We start from the raw sequence: 23,011 nt of genomic DNA, 5'->3' as shown, positions 1-23,011 counted from the left end.
ACTGCAGGAGAGGAAACATATAAGAAAAGCAACTGCTTGAACGCATGGGTCGGGGTGGACATGATTGGGGATGTGGACTCGAAACTACCACACCAATGCAACCACCAACAATTTGGAAATAGGTCTTGATCAAGGACACATGATAAAACCAATGGAAATGTGCGTCGGCCATGGGTGAGGGGAGTGCGGGGGGTGAAGGGGAAAGTAGGAGCATGAATCATGTAACCATGTTAAAAATGATTATTAATAAATGTTTAAATTTAAAAAATAAGTAAATAAATAAATAAATAAATGAAAACATCCAAAAAAAGGTATTTTTTTTAATCAGCAAAAATCTGCTTTTTTTTCCCTCCCACCTCCACCCCCAAAGGAAAATAAAACTCCAATTATAAACACATATAGTCATGCAAAACAAATTTCCATATTATCCATGTCCAAAAAAAAAAGATGTTTCATTCTTTTCTCTGAGTCCTTCACCTCTCTATTAGGAGGCGTGTAACATGCTTTAACATGAATTCTCAAGAATTATGGTTGATCATTATGCTTATCAGAGTTCCTAAGTCTTCTAGAGTTATATCTTTATTACTGTTATTGAATTAATTGATATCTTGCTTCTACTCCTGTCATTCTGCATCAGTCCTTACAAGGATACCCTGGGCTCTCTGAAACCCATTGCCCTTTATCATTTCTTATAGCACAACAGTATTCCATCACATTTTTCTACCCTTACCTATTAAGCCATGCTCCTAATTGATGAGTACCTCTCAGTTTCAAATGCTTTGCCAACACAAAAAGAGCTACCAATATTTTTTAACCTTCTTAGAGTTTATTTTGATCAGGACTAATTTCTCCCTCAATCAATCCTTCCTCTTAATCTCCCTTCACCCTTCTCTCTTTTCTTCCTTTTTACTTCTATAGTGAAATGTATTTCTGAACCTAACTAACTCTATAAATGTATATGTATAAATTATTCCTTCCTTTGATCCATTCATATCAGTGAGGATCTATTGTCAACCACTCCCTATTTCTCTTCCTTCTTATTTACATAGACTTCTATTTGCAGAACCTGAATAATTTCCCTAAACCTTCTTTTTCCCATATCCAATGCATTCCTCTTCCTCCAACTATTCATTCTCTGTCAAAGATCATCAAGACAGAACAGAACAATTCCCAGGGTTCTTTCTGATCAGACTTCATAATCTCTAATGATGACAGAATTTGGAGGAAACATATGTGTCATATTAGAATGTGAATCGTTTATCCTTGTTTAGTCCCTTATGATTTTGTTCATGTTTACCTCTATGATTCTCTTGACTTCTGTGTTTGTACTTTGAAGTTTCTATGCAACTTGGACTTTTCAACAGGAATGTTTGCAAGTCCTCTATTTCATTAAGAATCTATTTTTCCCCAATAGAGTTGGATAAGTTATCCTTATTACATGTAAATTGCAAGCCTATATCCTTTGGCTTGTGGAATATAGCATTTCAAACTCCCTGTTTCTTTATCCTGTTGGCTGCTAAATCATTTATAATCCTTATTGAAGGGGCAAATTAAGGGAATAATCATTTATATAGAGCCTGCTATGTACTAGGTGGGATGCATGGTGTGTTTCAGCACTAGCTCCTCTGGTATGGGGACTTGCTGAGCCCTTTTCAGGGACACTTATCCGCCTTTGGTGTCTACCTCTCACCCAACTCTTCCCTGTGGCTCCAGGGAGCTGTAAAATACAGAACAGCCACACTCCTGTAAAACTTTCTCAGCTGATTAGCTAAACCAGGTTGAGGATAACTTACTTGAGGTCTCAAATCCATGACTGAGTTAGGGGCACATCTATCCCCAGGAAGTGAAGACTTCCCTTGGCTGAATGGGCAGATGAGAGCCACCCGTTCCAAAGCCATGAAGGCTGCTGAAACAGGTGCTGTGAAGCACTTAAAGGTTGGTTAGATATGGAAAATGCTCAGGTCATCCACTGCATCCTCAGCATCCTCAGCCATCTCCAGGGACCTTGTCTCTTGTCCTGTAGATGATGGAAGAGAGAGTAAGGCTGATGACTTTGTGCAACTTTGCTTCACTTAAATCTAATTCTTGGCACCAGGCTGCAGTTAGAAGAACCTGAGTTCAAAACTGGCCTGAGATACTTCCTAGCCATGTGACCCTGGGGAAGTCACTTAATCTTATTTGCCTAGCTGCTGCCTTTCTCTCTTAGAGCTGTTCCTGAGACAGAAGGTACTAAGGATGAAAAAAAAAATTAAATTCATGAACAAGTCAAGACATCACCCTAGGATGTCTGTCACTGGTCCTCTTCAAAACCAGTATATAGAAAACTGCATCAAATTTATAAGAATACAAAGCATTTTCCAAATGACAGATGGTCAAAGAAGAAGCAATTAAAACAATAGTCCTATAAGAAATGCTCCAAATCACTATTAATTAGAGAAATACAAATTAGACTACTCTGAGGCACTGCCTCACATCGACCATACTGGCTAATATAACAAAAAAAAAGGAAAATGATAAATTTTGAAAGGGATATCAAAAAGTTGGGTCACTAATACACTGATAGTAGAGCTGTGAGGTTATACAACCATTCTGAAGAGCAATTTGGAACCATGCCTAAAGAGCCATAAAACTGTCCATACCCTTTGACCCAACAATACCCCTACTAGGTCTATATCCCAAAGAGATTAAAGAGAGGGTGGAAGAACCTACCTTTACAAAAATATTTATAGCATCTCTTTTGGTTATGGCAAAGAACTGGAAACAGAGGGTATGTCTATCAATTGGGGAATGGCTGAGCAAGTTACTTGTATATGCTTGTAATAGAAAAAGATTTTGCCATAAGAAATGGCAAAGATGATCACAAAAAAATCCTGGAAAGACTTATATGAAGTGATGAAAAGTGAAGTGAGTAGAACCAGGGGGATGTGGTATACAGTAACAACAATAATGTATGGTGATCAACTGTGAATGACAACTATTATTAACAAGGCAAGGATCCAGAACAATTCCAAGAGACTCATGATGGAAAAAAAAATATCCACTGCCATAAGAACAGATGAAATCTGAATGAACACACAGTTTTTCACTTTATTTCCTCCATAAATTTTTCTTTAATTTAAGTAACATGTGTCTTGTTTCACAACAGGATAAACATAGAAATATGTATTATATGATAATATATGTACAACCTATATCATATTTCCTGTCTTTTGGGGAGAGAGGAGAGATGGGAGGGAGAGAGAGAAAATGAATTGCAAAGTGTCAGAAAAGAAATATTAAAAATTATATTAACATATAATCTGGAAAAAATTAAAACTTTAAAATGTTATTGCTGAGGGGAAAAAGTCAAACAACTATATGCCAGGCACTATGCTAAATCTTTTTACAAATATTATCTCATTCGAGCCTCACACCAGCCCTGCAAAGTAGGTGCTATTATTATCCCCATTTATAGTTGAGGAAACTAAGTCAGGGAGAAGTTAAATGACTTTCCCAGGGTTACATACACAACTAGTAAATGTCTAAGGCTAGATTTTAATTTAAGCCTTTCCAACTTCAAGCCCTGAGCTCTATTCACTATACCACCAATTGCCACCTGTGCCTCCTTTGTACATAAATTCTTTCTTTACAACTACTTCCACATTTTCTTTTCCATCTTTGATCACTACCATCTTCTCTACTCATCTCAAGCTTCTGGCTTTTTTTGTTTTCCTTCAAATCTCATCTAATGCCCCATCTTCTACAAGAAACCTTTCTTAATTCTTTTTAATCTTAGTGGCTTTCCTAACTGAGAATACCCTCAATTTATCCTGTATCTCTCTTGTTTGTAACTAGTTATTTATATGTTGTCTCTCACATTAGACTGTGTGAGCTCCTTGAGAGCAGGAAAAAAAAAATTTCTTTGGTCCTTTGTATCTTCATCCTTTAGCACAATGTCTGGCACATGGTAGGTGCTTAATAAATATTCATTGAATAACTGATGTTGAAGCTCTGGATTTGGGCTAAAATGCACCAGGATCATTTAATTTGGGGATCTTTTTCAGAAGGCATTGGATTCATTCCACTTTCTCTTTTGCTATCTGGTTCTAAGAGAGATCAGGATAGAATTCTTTTTTTGTTTGTTTTCTGAAATATGTCTAGGTTTTATTTTTTGTCATTGATTTCAGGTGATCCAAATATTCTTTTTTGTTATTATTTAACCCTTTACCTTATGTCTTAATATCCTTTCTAAGACAAAAGAAAGGCAAGGACTAGGCAATCAGGGTTAAGTGACTTGCCCAGGTTCATAGAGCTGGGAAGTGTCTAAGGTCAGTTTTGAACCTCCCATCTCCAGGTTTGAGCTCTATCCATTTTGCTATATAGCTGTTCCAGTCCTATGAATCTTAATTTCTCTCTCCTCAATCTGTTTTCCAAGTCAGTTGTTTTTGCTGTGAAAAACCTTAGATGTTCTCCAATTTTTGTGTCTCCTGACTTCTAAAAAAATATTTCTTGTTCTCTCATGGTGTCATTAGTTTCTATGTAGTCCTTTCTCATTTTCGTGGAATGATTGCTATGTTCTGTACTTCTTGTACCAAGATGTTAATTTATTTTTCAAGTCTTTCTTCTATAGCTGTGATTTCTTTTTCCTAGCTTTGCCCTCTAAAACTCTTATTTATTTTAAGGAAAAAAAGAAACATTTTGATCTCTCTCTTAAAAAAAGGAAAAAAAAAACCTTTTACTTCATCTCTTCTAAAAATTCTAGTTCAATTTGTGCCTAAGCTATGTTTTCCTTTAAGTCTTTACTTGTAGATGTTTTTAAGTCATTTTTTTTCTTCTGGATTTCCTTCTTAAGTGTTCTGGTCACCATGATAGCTTATTTATTATGGGATACTTTTTTCATTTGCTTGTTATTTCAGCATACTTCCTAATTTAGGACTTTATCTCAGAACCATTCTCCGCCCGCTGCTGGGGAATGTCTGACCTGGTCCTACTGCTACTTTCTTGATTCTCAATCGAGTATTGAGTACTGTGTGATTCCAGGATCTCACGGACATCTCAAGCTATGGATCACAAACTTTCAGTTCTACAGTGGTCTGATAACTGGCCCTCTGGTACTATCACTTTGAATTCCTTACCTGGCTTTGGCAGCATACAATCAGCGTGGGGATTGCCCCATTTGGAGTTTCTATAGATTAAAGCTAGACTCAATCACTATTAATCGGATAGAAAGCTCTACAGTTTCAAAATGAGAGAACTAAAAGCTTCCCTTTGCTCTAAGATTTCTGCCCTGGTTATTTCTCTGTAGGATTTAGATTGGGCTAAAAGCTGGAGCTGAAACACCTCTCTGCTCTTGGGTTTGAGCCATTATAGCTGCTGCTATTTCTGAACTTATTCCTTACTCAATACACAACCTGTGAGCTACAACTACACCTTAAATCTGGAATCACATCCTTAAGTATAGGTCACTTCCTCAGTTTCCCTTAATCTTTCACCTGGAACAGAGTAGTCAGCAATAGAGTTGCCAGTTGGCACTTATTCCTATGTCTGCACAATTTGGGGGCTCTTTGTGCTAAAACTGGGAACTTTTCTTGTCCTGCATAGCTTTTCCTTGCTCCAGAATATCATACATAGCCATCCTGCTCAAACACTATACTCAGTATCTACAGACTTCTCTGTCTGCCTCCCTTTGCCAGCTTGACCTGGGGAAATGATTCCTTGTAAATTGTCCTTGGATTTCCAAATGAAGATTTAGCCTATGTCGATAAATCCTGTTATTGATTCTCCAGGATCAAGTCCTCTATCTGGCTTTCAAAACCTTCATAATCTGGCGCTGCTGCTGCCTTTCTTCTCTTATATCTTGTTCCTCAGCCTGTGTTATCTGCAACACTGGTCATCTTGCTAGTCCTTGTGTTAAACACTCCATCTCCTGACTCGGGACATGTTTTCTGGCTGTCTCATATAATCAGAATGTTCTTCCTCATCTCCACCTGCTGGATGTCCTGGTTTCTTTCAGGTCCCAGCTATTCTACCTTCTGTAGGAAGCCTGTCCCAATCCCTCTGAATTCTAGAATTTGCTATTTATCCTGTGTATAGCTTATTTGTACAAAGTAGTTTGCATGTTGTCTCCCCATATTACCTTTTGAGCTTCTTCAGGGCAGGGACCATCTTTTGGCTTTCTTTGTATCCCAAGGACTTAACATACTGCCTGGCACATGTCAGGCATTTAAATAAATGTTTATGGACTGATAGTCAATATATTTTCATGCAGTCCTCCTTGCCTAGAAATAGCTCCCTCCTTATCTTTGACTCCTTATCTCCCCAGCTTCCTTCAAGTACTAAATTAAATCTAACCTTTTATAAAAAGTCTTCCCCATCCACTTAATTCTAGTGTCTTTCCTTCACTGTTTATCTCCAATTTATTCTGGATATAGTTGACTCAGACCCAGTTCTTTGTATATTATCTCTATTATTAGACTGAGAGCTCTTTGAGAGCCAGAAACTGATTTTCTTTTTTTTTTTTCACTTGTGCTTAGCATAGTTCTAAGCACATTGCTGTTATTCAGTCATTCATTCAGGTCCTGTTCTTCATGACCCAGTTGACCACAGCACACCATGCCTTTCCGACTTCCACTAATATATTGGACCCCTTCTGATCTGAGGGGCTCATCTTCTGATGTCATATCTTTTAGCACTTAATACTGATGTTTGGCGTTTTCTTAGCAAAGCTACTGGAATGGTTTGCCTTTTCCTTCTCCAGTGGATCTCCTTTTGCCAGAACTCTCCACTATGACCTGTCTGTCTTGGGTAATTCTATATGGCAGTTTCCTTGAACTACACAAGTCCCTCTGCCACAACAAGGCAATGATATAGAGGAGAGCCAAGCACATAGTAGGTGCTTAATAAATACTCGCTGATTCATTAAAGAATTGAAACTGCTCAACTTTTTTGGGACTCATTTCAGTATAGAATTCCTCTCTACATCCATTGGTCCAACTGACTTCCTCTTAGATCCCTTAATATCAGCGATTTCCTGGTCTGGTAATAGTGAGCTGTGAGCTACTTTTTCTTCTCCTTCAAGCTTTTGGGGTCCATTGCTCTCCTTTTCTCTCCACAACACGCTGAAGGTGTCTGATATGAACTATTCTCTATTAGTTCTCAGCTGCTGCCACCTTTTGGTTCCTTGAAATTGTTGCTGCTATGTGACTTTTCACATAAAGGAGGGGTTTATCAACTCTTTTTGTTCATAGCCTCAGGGGATATCTCAGATCTTTTGTTATTCAGATCCATAGCCACTCAGCCTTCTCTAGGAGTCTTTTTAAGGATTTTGCTCCTGATTCAACTGCCACTTTTAAAAATTCTGTTTCCTCTTTGAGTTAGAGGAAGAAAATTCATTTTAATTCTCATCATAATCCTGACCACTCTACACTGTACCCCTTGAGAGACCTTCACTTAGTAGGAATTAAGGAGAAAGGTGGAGATAGAAACTTCTGTCTGCCTCCGGAATGTACCAAACATACTGCCATCCCTACAACTATGAATAACCAGAGTATAAAGTGATGGACCTTTTTTATAGCATATTAATCATTGTATAGCACATAAAATTGGGCATCTTTCATATATTAATTTAACCAAGAGAAAAAAGCATAAATATGGTGAAGATGTAAATAATCATTTTAGAAAGAGATATATTTTCTGATATGTTAAGAACAGCATTTAAGCAGGTTAAATATATGCTATTCTCACTCCCCTCCTTGGACTAGTGCAAATGAGTGTTTCCATGAATAACAATCAATTAAATTCTAGAAACATTTATTAAATATCTGTCAAGTGTAAAGAACTGTGTGATGTACTGGATATTTTTTCTTTTTTTACATAAAAAACACAACAGAGGCTTTGACTTCAAGTAAATGACATTTTACTTGGCAGGAGAGAGGAAGATGAATGTTAACATTCACACATATAAGTATATATGATATAAGGCAGGGAATGTTGGGACAAATAAAATATTTCTAGGATAAACTGGCTTGAATGAAAGTCTAGGATTCCAGTCATGCTCTTTGTCCAGATTTTGGCTACCTATGTGACCATATACAAATTAAAAACTCTGTGTGGTCTAAGTTTCTTCATATGTAAAATGAAGAGCTCAGATTAAATGGCCTTTAAAGCTCCTTTCCAACTCGAAACCTTTGATCTTATAGATGTAATTTGAGGCTGAAAAGACTTTTGGCTAGAGAATTAGGACAAGTTACACAAAGATGGTGATGTCTGAGTTAAGGAAGAGATAAATTCTTGAAAGGCATATTTAAGGAGGAAGTGCCAGGAGAAATACCTAAATAAATAAAGAATAATATATACTATTTATATAGTACTTAAAATGGGGTAGGCACTACTAAGTGCTTTGCAAATATCATCTCACCTTATCCTCTCAGCAAACTGGGACATAGGTGCTATCATCCCTATTTTACAGTAGAGGAAACTGAGGCAAATAGAGAGTAAGTGACTTGTCCAGGGCCACACAGCTAATAAGGATGTGAGAAAGAATTTGAACAGAGTTCTTCCTACCTGCAGACCTGCTCTACCCACTACACCACTTATCTGTTGCTGTCTCCTCATACATGAAGATGGGAAATGGTAGACTGAGAAATAAATAGATTAAAAAGTAGAGTGTTTAACTGATAGAGTCTAAATGCAGATTGACGCATACCATTCTTCATTTTATTTCCTTCATTAATTTTTCTCTGGTATAAGGGACGTGTGTTCTTTCCCAACATGATGATCATGGAAATATGCATTGTATGATAACAAATGTACAATTAGTTCTCTGCCATCTGGAATGGGCAAAAGATTCCTTCTCAAAAGCTGATCATGACCACAGTGCAAGAGTTTGAGAGAGAATGGTTTGATGCGAGCAGCAGTAGGTTACTTACCAAGATACCTAATGTCTGGTCCTGGCTTCTTTGCCAGTTATTGAGAGAGTAAACTTTCCCTCTGAGCCTCAGTTTCCTCATCTGTAAGATCTAGAGAATAGCCCTTGCCTCTGGAACTTGATGGGAGGGTCAAATGAGATCATTCTAGTAAAAATGCTTTGAACAGCCCTCCACAGGTACGCTATCTGGAGCTCACAAGAGCCCTCTTTTTCTTCACATCGTCTGTGCCTTTTAGACGTGCTATTACAGTGTCAGTGATTGGAAAATTGTGGGTATTAATCCCAATTACCAATCCCAGCAGAGGAGAAAAGACTATGTTGTAAACCACAATTCTTCACCCTTTCTGGGTAGGAACTAATTTTCATTTTCTGGAAGCCTTGAAATTATATGGGAGAGTAGAAAAGTGCCTAGCCTATAGTGAAGTCTCTGAGCAGGGTGAATCCAAGGCATTGCCACCAGCTGTACCTCTCCTTTCTGCTGGGAACCCCAACAAATGATCCAGAGGTGGGAAACAAAAGGGAATGAGATAATGAGGATCCCAAGAATCAAGCAACTTAGAAATCAACCTGGTTAAGTTACTGGTGGATCATTTGGCTGTCCGTCTATGGCTGCATATCTTTCATAGGACTGGGAAAGAGTGGGCTTTTTTACAACTGTTCACCCAGCATAAGGATGCTGTTCCAGTCAGGGAGGGGACAAGAAAGAATGGCTCCCTGGTTGTCCAAGAGCTCCACCCTCAAACATCCAAGAGGCAGCCTTTCTTCATACTGAAGATAGTGCGGTGCCATGACAACAGTCCTGGATTCAGGATCAGAGGACCTGGGTTAGAACCTCGGGTCTCCTACTTTCTACCTTTCTGATCTTCATCAAATCACTTAACTTCTTTGCTCCTCATTGTCTGCCTTGGCATAATCAAGGACTTGATCGCCATTCTGATCCCCACCATCCCTAGATTCTGTAGTCCCATGATTTCTCAGATTTGAAAGAAAAAGTTTTCAGGAGATAGTTGGGGGTGTTTCAGAAGCATGTAGGTGGCCAGGACAGTGGATTAAAAGTTGGTCCTGGAGTCAGGAAGACCTGAGATCAAATCCAGACTTGGACACATACTATGTGGCAAGTCACTTATCCTCTGTCTGCCTTGGTTACCTCAACTGTAAAATGGGAATAATATAGCATCTACTTCCTGAAGTTGTGGTGAGGATCAAATGTAAAGCAATTAGCATAGTGCTGGAATATGATAGGAACTTTATAAATGCATGTTTCCTTCCTTTCTTCTTGCAATACTGGCCACAGAATTCTCTAAAGATTTCCAGGCTTTAGAATCTAAAGTGGGGGAAGGGAAATGTATGAGTCTATTTTTCTGCCTCAGTCCATGGATCTGCCTTTTGTAAAGAAGAGAGAGACAAGCTCATTCCATTTGTCTAAGAATCAAAGAATTAAAGGACTTGGTTCATTTCTCTGAACCACCTCTATAAAGTGAATTAGGCTATAAATCCCAAGAAGCTCTCTCTTAAGATTTCTGGGAATTCTTGTTTATACCAGGACTACAAGAAAATGATATGAGAACTTTATTTCAGAGTATTTGGCACCTCAAACTGAAGTGGTATTAATGTGGGGAGAGAGAAAGAGTGAGAAAGAAGGAAAAGCAGAGATAGGTAGAAAGAAGAAGAAAGAGAGAGCAACCACAGAAAGATATGCAAAATGGGATTAGGTAACTAATATTAGAGATAAGTAAATTAGGTAGCACCCTAAAGTGCTACCTAATTTATTTACCTCTAAAGTGATAAATTGAGGGTAAGACAACCAGGAATAATTTTTAATATGTTTAATAATGACTACACTTGCTCCCACCCACTGAAGGCCAAGCATGTTACATTTCACACCTTCCCCCAGGGTTCTCCAAATACTCTCAAGGGAATTTGGGAATACCCAGTATCTTCCATTTGCTCAAGACCCCACTGATTATGATTCCCCAGTTTTAGGGGTCCCCTGAACTCTCAGCTCCATTTAGGTATTTAACTGTTTGACTAGCTTTTCGGAAAAAATATTTACTTTACGGTTATAGCTAAGGAAAGCTAGGTGGCTCACTAGATAGAGAGCCAGGACTCTAGAGGGAAGATCCTGGATTCAAATATGACCTCAGACACTTCCTAGTTGTGTGACTCTGAGCAAGTCATTTAACCCCATTTGATTAGCCCTTACCACTCTTCTGCTTTGGAACTAATTATTATTATTATTCCTGTTGACTCCTTAGGAGCATAGGGCCGCAACCATCTCACGCCAGCCGAATCTGTTCTGGGCAACTTCCCCCAGCTGGGCCCATGTCATTCCGACTGTTTTTGTTTCTTTCATATAAGGTTCTTACGTTCCATGTCGCTATTCTGGTTTTTGCCTTGGTCGTCAGAAGATTTATCGGCGAGCTGGCTTCCCAGAGGCTTTCACCAGCACATGTCATGGACTCTGTTGGAGAGCAATCCTCTAGACTAGGCGATCGTCGGTTTTTAGTATTTAAAGTAAGACTTACAAAAGAAAAAAAGATATAGTTAAAAATATATATACAAGATACCCCCCAAACCTCAAGGGCATAATCCACTACTTTCACTTCTTCAGCCTCTAGGGAGTGAAGGGAGATTAAGTTAACAGTTTAATTTAGTTCCTATAAAGCATAATCTCAGCAAATTTCAAATCCAAAATCCCCCTTGAACCAAAGTCCCCAGTACCCTGGTTTCTCAGGGCTTCCCTCAGCAACAATTGACCTGGAATCCTGCCTCCAGCATCACCATGGCTCAGGTTCCTGGGTCTAGGACGCCCCCCACCCACTTGCACCTGGAACTGAAAAGGACAAATAAACAGACCCAAACCTCAAACTTAATTCTCACCATCTCAGGACCTGAAAGGGAGTGGGAGAGGGTAACCTTTGCTCACCCCCAACCATGGCGCCCATAGTATGAGTGAATAAAACCTTCACCCATAGATGATGCTCCAAAATAGAGAGACAGTCTCAGTTTTGTAGTTTTGTTCCAGTTCTGCAGCCAATGGAAAGAAACTGCTTCAAACAATGTGGTAGGGGAAGACAGGACATCTTCTCTCCAAAGCAGATCCCTGTCCCATCTCCCACAGCCCCATCTTAGCTGATTTGGGTTTGTGCCACAAAGCCCTACTACATAGAATTTTATAAATTTATATATTCTTAAAAACAAACATACCTTCCATCTTAGATTTATTGTTCTAACCAATAATATTGGTTCCAAGGCAGAAAAGTGGTAAGGGCTACAATGGGGGTTGTGACTTGCCCAGGGTCATATAGGTAGGAAATATCTGAGGCCCCATTTGAACTCAGAACCTCCCTTAGACCTGGCTCTCCATCCAGGAAGCCATGTTGTTGCCCCAATTCATATATTCTTAATACTAGAAAAAAATTCTGCATCCTATTTAGGGGTGTGTGTGAGTGTGTGTTTATGTGTGTGTGTGTGATAAATCAAATTAGTTATTTCAATGAAGAATCAAAGTATCTGGTATATACTATAGTACATAGGGCTTACGATATTCTTCACATGGTTTGAGACATGACTTTTAATACAACCTAGCTTTCAAGCCTGAAACATTTTGAATAAGCTTTTCTTAACTGATAGAGAAAACAATATCTTAATGTTATATGCCTTGGTAAGAGGGTGAAATTAATGCAAAAAGAAAGTCTTCTTTCATTCTTGAAGAGAGACGCACATGGTTCCATACTCTCTTTTGGGAATTACCTGCAGAAAAAGAAGGGGAAAAATAGATTTTAGGAAGCAGCAGTCATGGAAAGGAATATAGTGCCTCAACATATCCCAGATTTCTAGCTTTTCTCTTCAGACACTTAGGGAATTTCCTCTTGGATGAGATCAGGATCTCTTTCTTGATTAAGCAAGATCTATTTTTTTTTTCTGTTTGAAGAGGAGTTAATTCACTCTTGCGTATTTTCTGAGATGTTTTAATCTTCTGTAGAATTCATATTTCTATTTACTACCTAGTTGAATAACTGAATTTGCTCATAATTCACTATTTAGGGCAGGGGTCGGCAACCTTTTTGGTCGTGAGAGCCATAAACGCCACATTTTTTAAAATGTAATTTCGTGAGAGCTGTACAGTTCTCACAGTGCGTGCTCCTGTAACAGTGCCTGAAAAAAAATTGACTTTATGGCTCCTGAAGAAAGAGCCATATCTGGCCCTCAAAAGAGCCAGATATGGCTCGAGAGCCATACATTGCCAACCCCTGATTTAGGGTATTCTTTTATGGAACTAGCATTGATGGGAATTAATCAGACCTCCAGGTATAAACTTTCCTTCCCTGTTTTTAAGAGCTACAGATGAAAAAAAAGCAATTTAAACTTTAAAATATTGCCCTAGACCAGAAATATTTAGGGGAGGGGAGCAGATAAATAGAATTCTAGTCAGGTACCTCTCTCTCAGAGGTAACAAAGAACCTAGCCTTATGGTTCTTTTTCTTGCTCCCCTCTAGGCAGGAATCAAAGTCTCCATTGATTGAAGTGGACAAAAATCCAGAAATATCTTTACATCCTTCCTCAAAGTCTGCTTTTAAACAATTTCTTTAAATATGTATATATGTATATAAATATACATACACATGTGGGTATACATTCATCCACACATATATGTATGTGTATATGTCTAAGACAAACAAATGCCTTGTCCTAGTACTAAAAAGAAATAAAGAGACAGATTAAGAGTCAGACAGAGAGACAGAGACAGACAGAGAGTCAGAGACAGAGAGACGATAGAGAAAGACAGACAGACAGAAACAGAGATAGAGACAGTGAAAGACAGACAGAAAGACAAAGAGAGAGACAGAAATAAAGATAGAGACAGAGACAGAGAAAGAAGACAGTCAGAGAGAGAGAGAGAGAGAGAGAGAGAGAGAGAGAGAGAGAGAACATCTATAAACTGTTAGTAAACCCCTCATTTTCCACTGTTTACTTGTGTTATGGGCTTCAGAGGGTTGCCACCATTCATCTTTATCCTCTGAATAGAAAGTAGCCCAGAACCCTTCAATTATGCTTTATCCCTAAATCTTCTGATTCTCTGCTATAAAAAGGACAGCTACAACTGCCTTCCTGAGAGCAATTATTCTCTGGGTTTTAGAGACAGTGACCAAGGCAATATTCAAGGTCCAGTGTATGGGCTGGCCATTTCTCACTCTTGACCCAGGTGTTTTCAGTTGGTAGAAAAGCCGCTAGGAACATTTTTCTTTCACAAGCCTTTCATTTTATGCTCTTGCCAGGCCTTTATTATAAGGGAAGGGAAAAAAAAAAAAAAACTCCTGGACCCATAGAGACTGAATATACTGTCAGACCACCTCTATTGTTATTGAATTGTTTTATTCAAAGTCATATAAATTGTTCAGGCTGTGCTGTGGTGAGAAAGCAGGGGCCCACAGATCAGTGGGATACCAGGGAGCAATTAATATAACCCATCAGAGCGCCATTGTCTGTGAACACGGGCATTCCGAAGGCTTGGCCACATGGCTTCTCAGTCAGGCTGCTGGCAAAGCCCCCTTCTCAGACCTGCAGCATCTTATTTGGAAATGCATGTTTTCTAATCTCAAGCAAAATGAACAGCTCTCATCTTCCCCTGTTTGGGAGAAAGCAAACATGGCCCCCTTTGCATTCTCATCAAGAGGAAATCCCCTTCCATTTCTTTGGGGGCATGGAAACAGCATAAAGCAGACAGTGAGAAGGCTAGCAGACATTGTCACAGAGACAGGCACCCCCTTCATGAAAGTGGACAACAGTGTTGTAGTCAGCACTTGGCAGTCCTGGACTCTAGTCTGGGCTCCATCACTGACTGGTAATGGGCCTTGGGCAAGTCACATAACCTCTCAGATGTTTGTTTCCTCAACTGTAAAATCAGAATCAGTCTAGGTGCTCTCCCAGGGACCTTTTAGTGCTAAAAGTCTACAAAATCATCTTTATATGGGAACAAGTCTCTGGGTTGTGGACAAGGGTGGACGATGGGTCACTCCTACAGCTTCGTTAGTGTTTAGAAATGTTTTCAATGTTGGTGGGGCAGGGGAGTGGGTTCTATCTCTCTGTGTATGTCTATTTATGTGTTATGAAAAGCAATGATGAAAAAACAAAAAAGGTCCCAGAGAAGAGGTGGGAAAACCTTAGAATCAAATATTGTACGGTCAGATCCTACTACTAACCATTTTAAAAATAATTTTCTTTGATTTCTCTAGACTAAAATTAGTCAAATTAAGACAATCTATTTGAATTGGGCAGAATGGACAGGAGAATTTATATAATAAATATAAAAATATTTATTAAATACTTACATGACAGGCACTATACTCAATGCTGGAAAATCAAAGCAAAAGTAAGCAGGCCCTCCCTTCAAAGATGTCATTCACTAATGCTAGAGACAAGATGTGATAACTAGATATACACGAGATGTATACAGAGTAGAAAGGAGACATACAAGTCAGGAGTTGTGCTGTACAAAACAATCACAAGGACAGGGACTAACCTTAACCTGGGACAGCTAAATAGCACAATGAATATAGCCCTGGGATTGGAATCAGGAAGATTTATATTCATGAGTTCAAATCCAGTCTCAGATACTTACTATTTATATGACTCTATGCAAGTCCCTTCTGCTTGTTTGCCTTAGTTTCTCTTCTGTAAAGTGAACTGGAGGGAAATGGCAAACCACTCCAGTATTTTTGCCAAAAAAAACCTAAATGAGGTCATGAAGAGTCAGACACAATTGAAAAGAGTGAATAAGCCTGACAAATGCTGTGATGCCACATCCAAAAAAACCAATAGGGCTCCCAGAATGTTAAATGAAAACTTCCCTGAGGCTTTATCTTAGAACAATCCCACTTTAGATAGTGTAGATAACTTCATTATTTAGGGTTTGAGCTCCTTTAATATGTCATAGTTTTGTAGGAGAGAAGAACAAGCAACTCACTGACTCAACTAAAATACCCCTTAGAAATCTGTAATAATCACCATTTCCTTGGATCCATTTTAATTCCATTTGAATTTGAAATTCAAGATATGATCTCTCAAGATTCCTGTTACCCACATGGTTATTTTTTAATAGAAATGGTAAAATTACAATGCATTTCCAAAATGAAATCTTAAAGTTTTATTTCCATATTGTATTTAAAGTACAAGTTCACTTCAAAGTTATATAAGATTCAGTTCACCTCAAAGGAAAAAGGGATCAAGATATATGTACACATCATTGTGATTTCATTAGTATAGGAATTATGAAAATTCCCTCCATCAATGAACCTCTACAACTTTTTCTCTAACATACTTTTGATTTTCCTAGGTCAATAAGAGAATAAGTGACTTGTCCATAGTCATTCAGCTAATATGAGCCAGCAGCAAGAAAATCTCCCATCTTTCTGCTTCTAAAATCAACTTTCTATTCACTGTATCACATATATTGATAAAACATGCTAATTGTTATATTGCTGTTCAGTTATTTCAGTTGTACCCAACTCTTCATGACCCCATTTAGGGTTTTCTTGACAAGGACACTGGAGGAATTTGCCATTTCCTTCCCCGGTTCATTTTACAGACAAAGAAACTAAGCCAGAGTAAAATGATTTGCCCAGAGTCACACAGGTAGCAAATGTCTGAGGCTAGATTTGAAATCAGGAAGATGAGTCTCCCTGACTTCAAGCCCAGGATGCTACCTATCTACCTGGTCAACATGCTAATATACATCAATAATTAGTGACTGTTTTCAACATATTAAGAGGTAGTCGGGTGTAGCAAACAGAAAGACAGTCTTAGAATCAAGAAGATGGAGAAGATGGCCACTCAAGTCCTGTCTCTGACACATTCTAGCTACCCAACCATGTACAAATCTACTTGAACTGAACCCTCAGGGCACCAGACAACCAGCTAAGATTCATTTCAGAAGGCTCTTCTGTAGGTAGAAGGAATGTATGCACCAGGAATCCCAGGCACTAGTGAAATCACAGTTCTAGACCCACCCTCCTCTGCATTCCATTTTAAAAAGTATCTACTTAACTATCCTTAATTGCAATTTTACATGGCAAAAGAATGGTAACTTTTTCTTTCTGAGAACTCATGGAAAAAAAGAGTAAATGCAAGCAATATTTTCCCTTTTCCCACAAAAAACACTCTAGATGTCCTAACGGTCCCTTACTAGAACGGTTGGCATAAATTTTGCTTTTTCCAACTATTAGATTTAAGGGAAGATAATAATCTACCAACTTGTGAATCATAGTACATTAGTTATCATACTACATAGGTATCCAGGCTGAAATGAATCTGAAAATAACAAGTATTTATATATTCTGTTTGGAGTACTATGTTGCTTCCTAGAGATGTTTAGATGTGACATAGTCTCTACCTTCATTCAATTTACAGTCTAATAATACAGACTATAGTTAGAGGGTACAACGTTTAGAGGGCTGGGTCTGGAGTCAAAAGACTCAACTTCCTGAATTCAAATCTGGCCTCAGACATTTACAAGCTGTGTGATACTGGATGAGTCACTTGACCTTGTTTGCCTCAGTTTCCTCAACTATAAAATGAGCTAGAAAAGGAAATGGCAAGAAAACCTTGGAAGAGATTCAGGAAGAGTCAGATAAAGACTAAAAAGAATGAACAACAATAATATTGGTTGTTATAATACACAGTATTATATAAGTGCATTAGAGATCTACAATCAAAATGTTTTATGATATCTAAGGGGAAAGGTCATTGCCATCACGAGGCAAGAATAGGGCTGGAGAGTAAATAGGACTGGGCAAGCATCAAGGAGGAGATAGCATTTGAACTGGATTTTAATTGTTCTATTTTATTTTTATACCAATTACATATAAAAACAGTTTCCAAAAATTTTCAAAGAATGAGTCTAGAGTTCTCTCCTTCTCTCCCTTCCTCCCCCTAATTTCCTACCCCCTTGAAATGGTAAGCAATCTCATGTAGATTTTACATGTGCAGTCATGTAAAACATTTTCCCATATTAATCCTTTTGTGGGATGAAACTCAAATATAAAAAAATTTAAGAAAGTGAAAAAAGTTTGCTTTGATCTGGATTCAGTTCTTTTTCTCTGGAAGTAGATGTCATTTTTTTTTTATCAGCATTCCTTTGGGAAGTTTTGGATTATTGTATTTCTGAGAATAGTTGTTATTCACAGTCGTTCATTGTAAAGTATTCCTGTCACTATACAGTGTTCTCCTGGTTTTGCTTATTTCGCTCTGCTTCGTTGAACTTGGTTTTAAAGGATAGGCTGGAATTGAATAGCCACAAAGATAGGGGAGCACAGAGTATGTTTTAGGGGATTATCAAAGGGCAATTCAACTTGACCGGAACACAGAGTGCAAGGAAGGGACTAATAAGGCAGGAAAACTAAGGTAATACCAGAGTATAGAGAGTAGGTAATAAAGAACTAAAGGGTTAACTTTTATTCCAAAGGTAACAGGGAATCATGGGAGTTTTTGAAGAATAGAAAGTAGTTAACTATGCTCCAACTAATAATATTTACGCCCCATCTATGAATTCTTCAATGACATTAAAACAAAACACATTATTCTCCATCCTTTAACCTTTCTCTCAATTGTGTTTCACCTAAGCACATTCATCTTCTGGTCCATTGGATAGAGCAGTGGATCCAGAATCAGCAAGGCTTGTGTTCAAACCCAGACATTTACTAATTTTATGACCTTTGACAAGTCACTTAACTTTTCTGAGCCTCAGTTTCCCCACCTGCAAAAATGGGATATTAGTACCTATCTCACAAAGTTGTTAGGAAGATCAGATGAAAAAGTGAATTCATAACTTATTTTGTATAATGTTCTGCAATTCTCAGTGCATTATATGAATGTATGTCATTGTATGTTTTATTAACTTCCTTTTCCTTATCATTTTTCTCCACTTCCTGCCCTCTTTGCTCTACTTTTACTTTTCCTCCCAGGTTCTCTTCTTGATTTTTTTTTTATATTTGAGCATATTTTATAAAAGCTTTGGGATTTTCTACCTTATAAAAATTAAATTACATCTAACAGCCTGCCTATTTTGTGTGCTACACTTTGACTGAAAAGTTGACCTATAATTTTTTCTTAAAAGTGTATGAAATGCAGTATTGAATGATTTTGCAATTGACAGAAAGAAACTGAAGGTCATGGTATAGGATTTTGTGCAGGGGAGGGGAAGGGAGAGGAAAATGGACTTGTTAGGGTTGGATTTGGGGAGAGGCTGCTGGAAAATATTTCCTTTGTCAGTAATTATTATTTAGGAATTTAGTTTACTCAGGGTTTCCAAATAAAAGAAGAATTTCTTGAGTATTTTTTTCTCTCTCTCAAATAGCATGATTCTCACAAGAACCATTTATTTTAAAATTCATTTTTTAAGGATTATAGGCAACAACTTTTTAGTATCTAGGGTTTTTTTTAAGCCTTCATTCCATCATGAGGTATATGAATTGTCATGAAGGGTTGCTGCTATTTGTGAAAAAGGGGGATGGATTGTAACTCCTATAAAGCTCAGACCTGGTGATACTCAAAATCTGATTTCAGAATAGAGTAGCTGCATTTATAAGGTAAACTATAAGACCTCTTGCCATTAAGGGAACCATGTTGGGATTTTTTTTTAAGGAACCATTTCCTGTAATATCACATATTTGGAGTCAAGTGAGTCAATGAGGTAAGTAGTAAAGTGTCTAATGAAAAATCCATTGAATTAAAGATTGACATGACCAGCAGTGATAAACAAATATGAGAAGGACAAGAAAAAAGGCATATACCAGGTATGATGCTAAGTGAGGAATATACAAAGAGTTTTTTAAAATTATTCCAGCTGTTAAAGAGCACTTTTTCTTTTTTTTTAAACCCTTGCCTTCCATCTTAGAATCAGTAATGTGTATTGTTTCCAAGGCAAGGCTTAGGAAATGAGGGTTAAGTGACTTGCCCAGGGTCATACAACTAGGAAGTGTTTGAGGCCAAATCTGAATCTAGGACCTCCCATCTCTAAGGCTGACTTTCCATCACCAAGCCAGCTAGATGCCCCTAAAAGCTTATATTCTAATGAAGAAAACAATCTGCAAATAACTAGGTCTTTTTTTAACCCTTAACTTCTGTGTATTGGCTCCTAGGTGGAAGAGTGGTAAGGGTGGGCAATGGGGGTCAAGTGAGTTGTCCAGGGTTACACAGCTGGGAAGTGTCTGAGGCCGGATTTGAACCTAGGACCTCATGTCTCTAAGCCTAACTCTCAATCCACTAAGCTACCAGCTGCCCCACAAATAACTAGGTCTTACAAGATATAGACCCAGGAGATGGAAGGTAATGTCAGAAGGAAGTCACTAGTGGCAGAAGGAGTTGGGGCTCAGGAGAAGGACTATTAGAAAAGACCTTCTGCAGAAGGTGGAATTTAGCTGAGTTTTGGAAGAAGCTAGGGAATCTAAGAAACAGGGGGAGGAAGAAGAATGTTTCAGACATGAGAGGACATTCAATGCAAAGGCAAGGAGATAAGACATGACATATATAGAAAAGTAAAGGAGTAGACTTTCCACTCCAGCTCCATCCTCAAGTGCTTACTGGTGGTGGTGGGCAGTCACTTCAGGTGTATCTGACTCATTGTGGCCGCATTTGGAGTTTTCTTGGCAAAGATATTGGAGTTGTCTGCCATTTCCTTCTCCAGTCTGTTTTATAGATGAGGAAACTGAGACAAACAAGGGAAGTGACTTGTCAGAGTCACACAGTATCAAAGTATCTGAGGCCAGATTTGAGCTCAGATCTTCCTGACTCCAGGTCTGACACTCCCTTGTACTGTCTAACTGGAGAACATGGTGAAGAGTGAAGCATAAGAAGCTTGAAAGGGTACGAAGAGGCCATATTATGAAAAGCTTTAAATAAAACGCACAGAGGTCTTCATATCTGGTTCTGGAGGTAAGAGGGAGCCAGTGGTGTTGATTAATTAGAGAAGTGACATGTTCAGACCTAGGCTTTAGGAAGATCACTCTAGAAACTGAGTGGAGTATAGGTTAGAAAAGGGAGAGAAAATGTGATTCCCTTCATACCCCTTTATGTTATGTAGACTACTCTGTTAGCATTTTTCTTTAGGATCAAATAAGCTAACTTGTGTAGTGTTTTCTGAACCTTAAAACTATAGAAATGCTAGCTATTTTTATTAAGAATTTTCTGGACAGAAATACAAATCCTCTAGAGCCTGGTCCCAGCTTTTCTTCCAGGATAATTTCATATTTCTTTTTTCCTTGTTCTCTATCCTCTAGTCACCTGGACTGCTCTCCATCCCCCTAAAGCACACTCTGCACTCTTACCAAATTGTCTTTTTTCATGTTGTTTCTGTGCCTGGAATGTTCTCCCTCCTGTTTTTAAACAGCATTCCACTTCACAACACCTCTGGGAGATAGAAATGGAGAAAGAAGATGTCATCAACATCCTTGAATAGCTGACACAACAAGGAAGTCCACAAATGCCAGTTAGGCTGCAGCTGACACAAATTCTACTACCCCATTCCAGGGTGGCATGCTTTTCAGGAGTCCTTGTTAACTCTCACCACTTGGTCCACCTTTCTTTCTCTAAATCACTTCCCTATTTGTTTTCCAGGTCTCACTGCCGCAGCCTCCCTCGTGTCCTTGGCTTGGGCATTGGCCTCCTACCAGAAAGCCCTTCGGGACTCTCGGGATGACAAGAAACCTATCAGCTACATGGCTGTCATTATCCAGTTTTGCTGGCACTTCTTCACCATCGCTGCCAGGGTCATCACCTTTGCCCTCTTTGCCTCTGTTTTCCAACTCTATTTTGGGATCTTCATCGTCCTCCACTGGTGCATCATGACCTTCTGGATCGTCCACTGTGAGACAGAATTCTGCATCACAAAATGGGAGGAGATCGTCTTCGACATGGTAGTTGGGATCATCTATATCTTTAGTTGGTTCAATGTCAAGGAAGGCAGGACACGATGCCGGCTCTTCATTTACTATTTTGTGATTCTTTTGGAAAATACTGCCTTGAGTGCCCTCTGGTACCTATACAAGGCTCCCCAGATTGCAGATGCATTTGCCATACCAGCACTGTGTGTGGTATTCAGCAGCTTTTTAACAGGCATTGTTTTTATGCTGATGTATTATGCCTTCTTTCACCCCAACGGACCCCGTTTTGGGCAGTCACCAAGCTGTGCTTGTGAGGACCCGGTAGCAGCCTTCACTCTGCCCCCAGAAGTGGCCACAAGCACTCTAAGGTCCATTTCCAATAACCGCAGCGTCGCCAGTGATCGGGATCAGAAGTTTGCAGAGCGGGATGGGTGTGTGCCTGTCTTTCAGGTGAGACCGACCGCCCCTTCCACCCCATCCTCCCGACCACCAAGGATTGAAGAGTCAGTCATTAAAATTGACCTGTTCAGGAATAGATACCCAGCCTGGGAGAGACACGTGTTGGACAGAAGCCTAAGGAAGGCCATCTTAGCTTTTGAATGTTCCCCCGCTCCTCCGAGGCTCCAGTACAAAGACGACGCTCTTATTCAGGAGCGGCTGGAGTACGAAACTACTTTATAGAAAACTGGAAGTCTTGAAGGAGCCATGACGGTACAGTCCAGATTAAGGGTTGACAGCAGGGCTGTGGCAATAACTATACTCTATTGTAGAATAGAGCAAGGAGCTGTAAAGATCTTAGTCTGGCTGTCATCATGATTATCATTTGATCCACAGGCTGCAGACTGGCGGCTGTAATACCCTTTTCAGAGAAGCAGCCCTCGAGAGTCTCAGTTCCTTCAGGTGGGGAGCAGGTCCCCAGCTCTTGACTCCTTGTTCCTATTAAACTCCTGCACAGAGCTTTCAATCAAAACGACAGGAAGACTCTGATGTGTACATGCTGCCTCCAACTGATAGGGCATTTTATTGGGGTTGCCTGATCTTTGCATAAAGACATATTGTCATGATACATACAATACACACACACTCACTCACCAATCTTCTGTCAAAATGGCTTAGGTGGTTTGTCAATATAAAGCTCTGTTTCCCACAGGAACAAAAATGGGAAAATATATTTCCTCAAGACTCCAGAAAGAAACATGTTCTTTTTTTTTTAATTGGTAAATATTTT

General features: G+C 39.0%; 1 protein-coding gene across 1 annotated transcript in view; it reads left to right on the top strand.

Annotated features, from left to right (window-relative positions):
* The window catches only part of XKR4 (XK related 4), a 487,807-nt gene extending 465,343 nt beyond the window's left edge, over window positions 1-22,464 (top strand). The window contains exon 4 of the mRNA XM_044658009.1: window positions 21,518-22,464. Coding sequence (XP_044513944.1) covers window positions 21,518-22,464 — 947 coding nt within the window. The remainder of the gene's footprint in view (window positions 1-21,517) is intronic.
* Window positions 22,465-23,011: the final 547 nt, after the last annotated feature.

The sequence above is a fragment of the Gracilinanus agilis genome, chromosome 1 (genome assembly GCF_016433145.1).
Source record: "Gracilinanus agilis isolate LMUSP501 chromosome 1, AgileGrace, whole genome shotgun sequence".
Classification (NCBI taxonomy): domain Eukaryota; kingdom Metazoa; phylum Chordata; class Mammalia; order Didelphimorphia; family Didelphidae; genus Gracilinanus; species Gracilinanus agilis.
The sequence above is the reverse complement of the archived record's forward strand: the minus strand, read 5'-3'. Positions and strand labels throughout refer to the sequence as shown.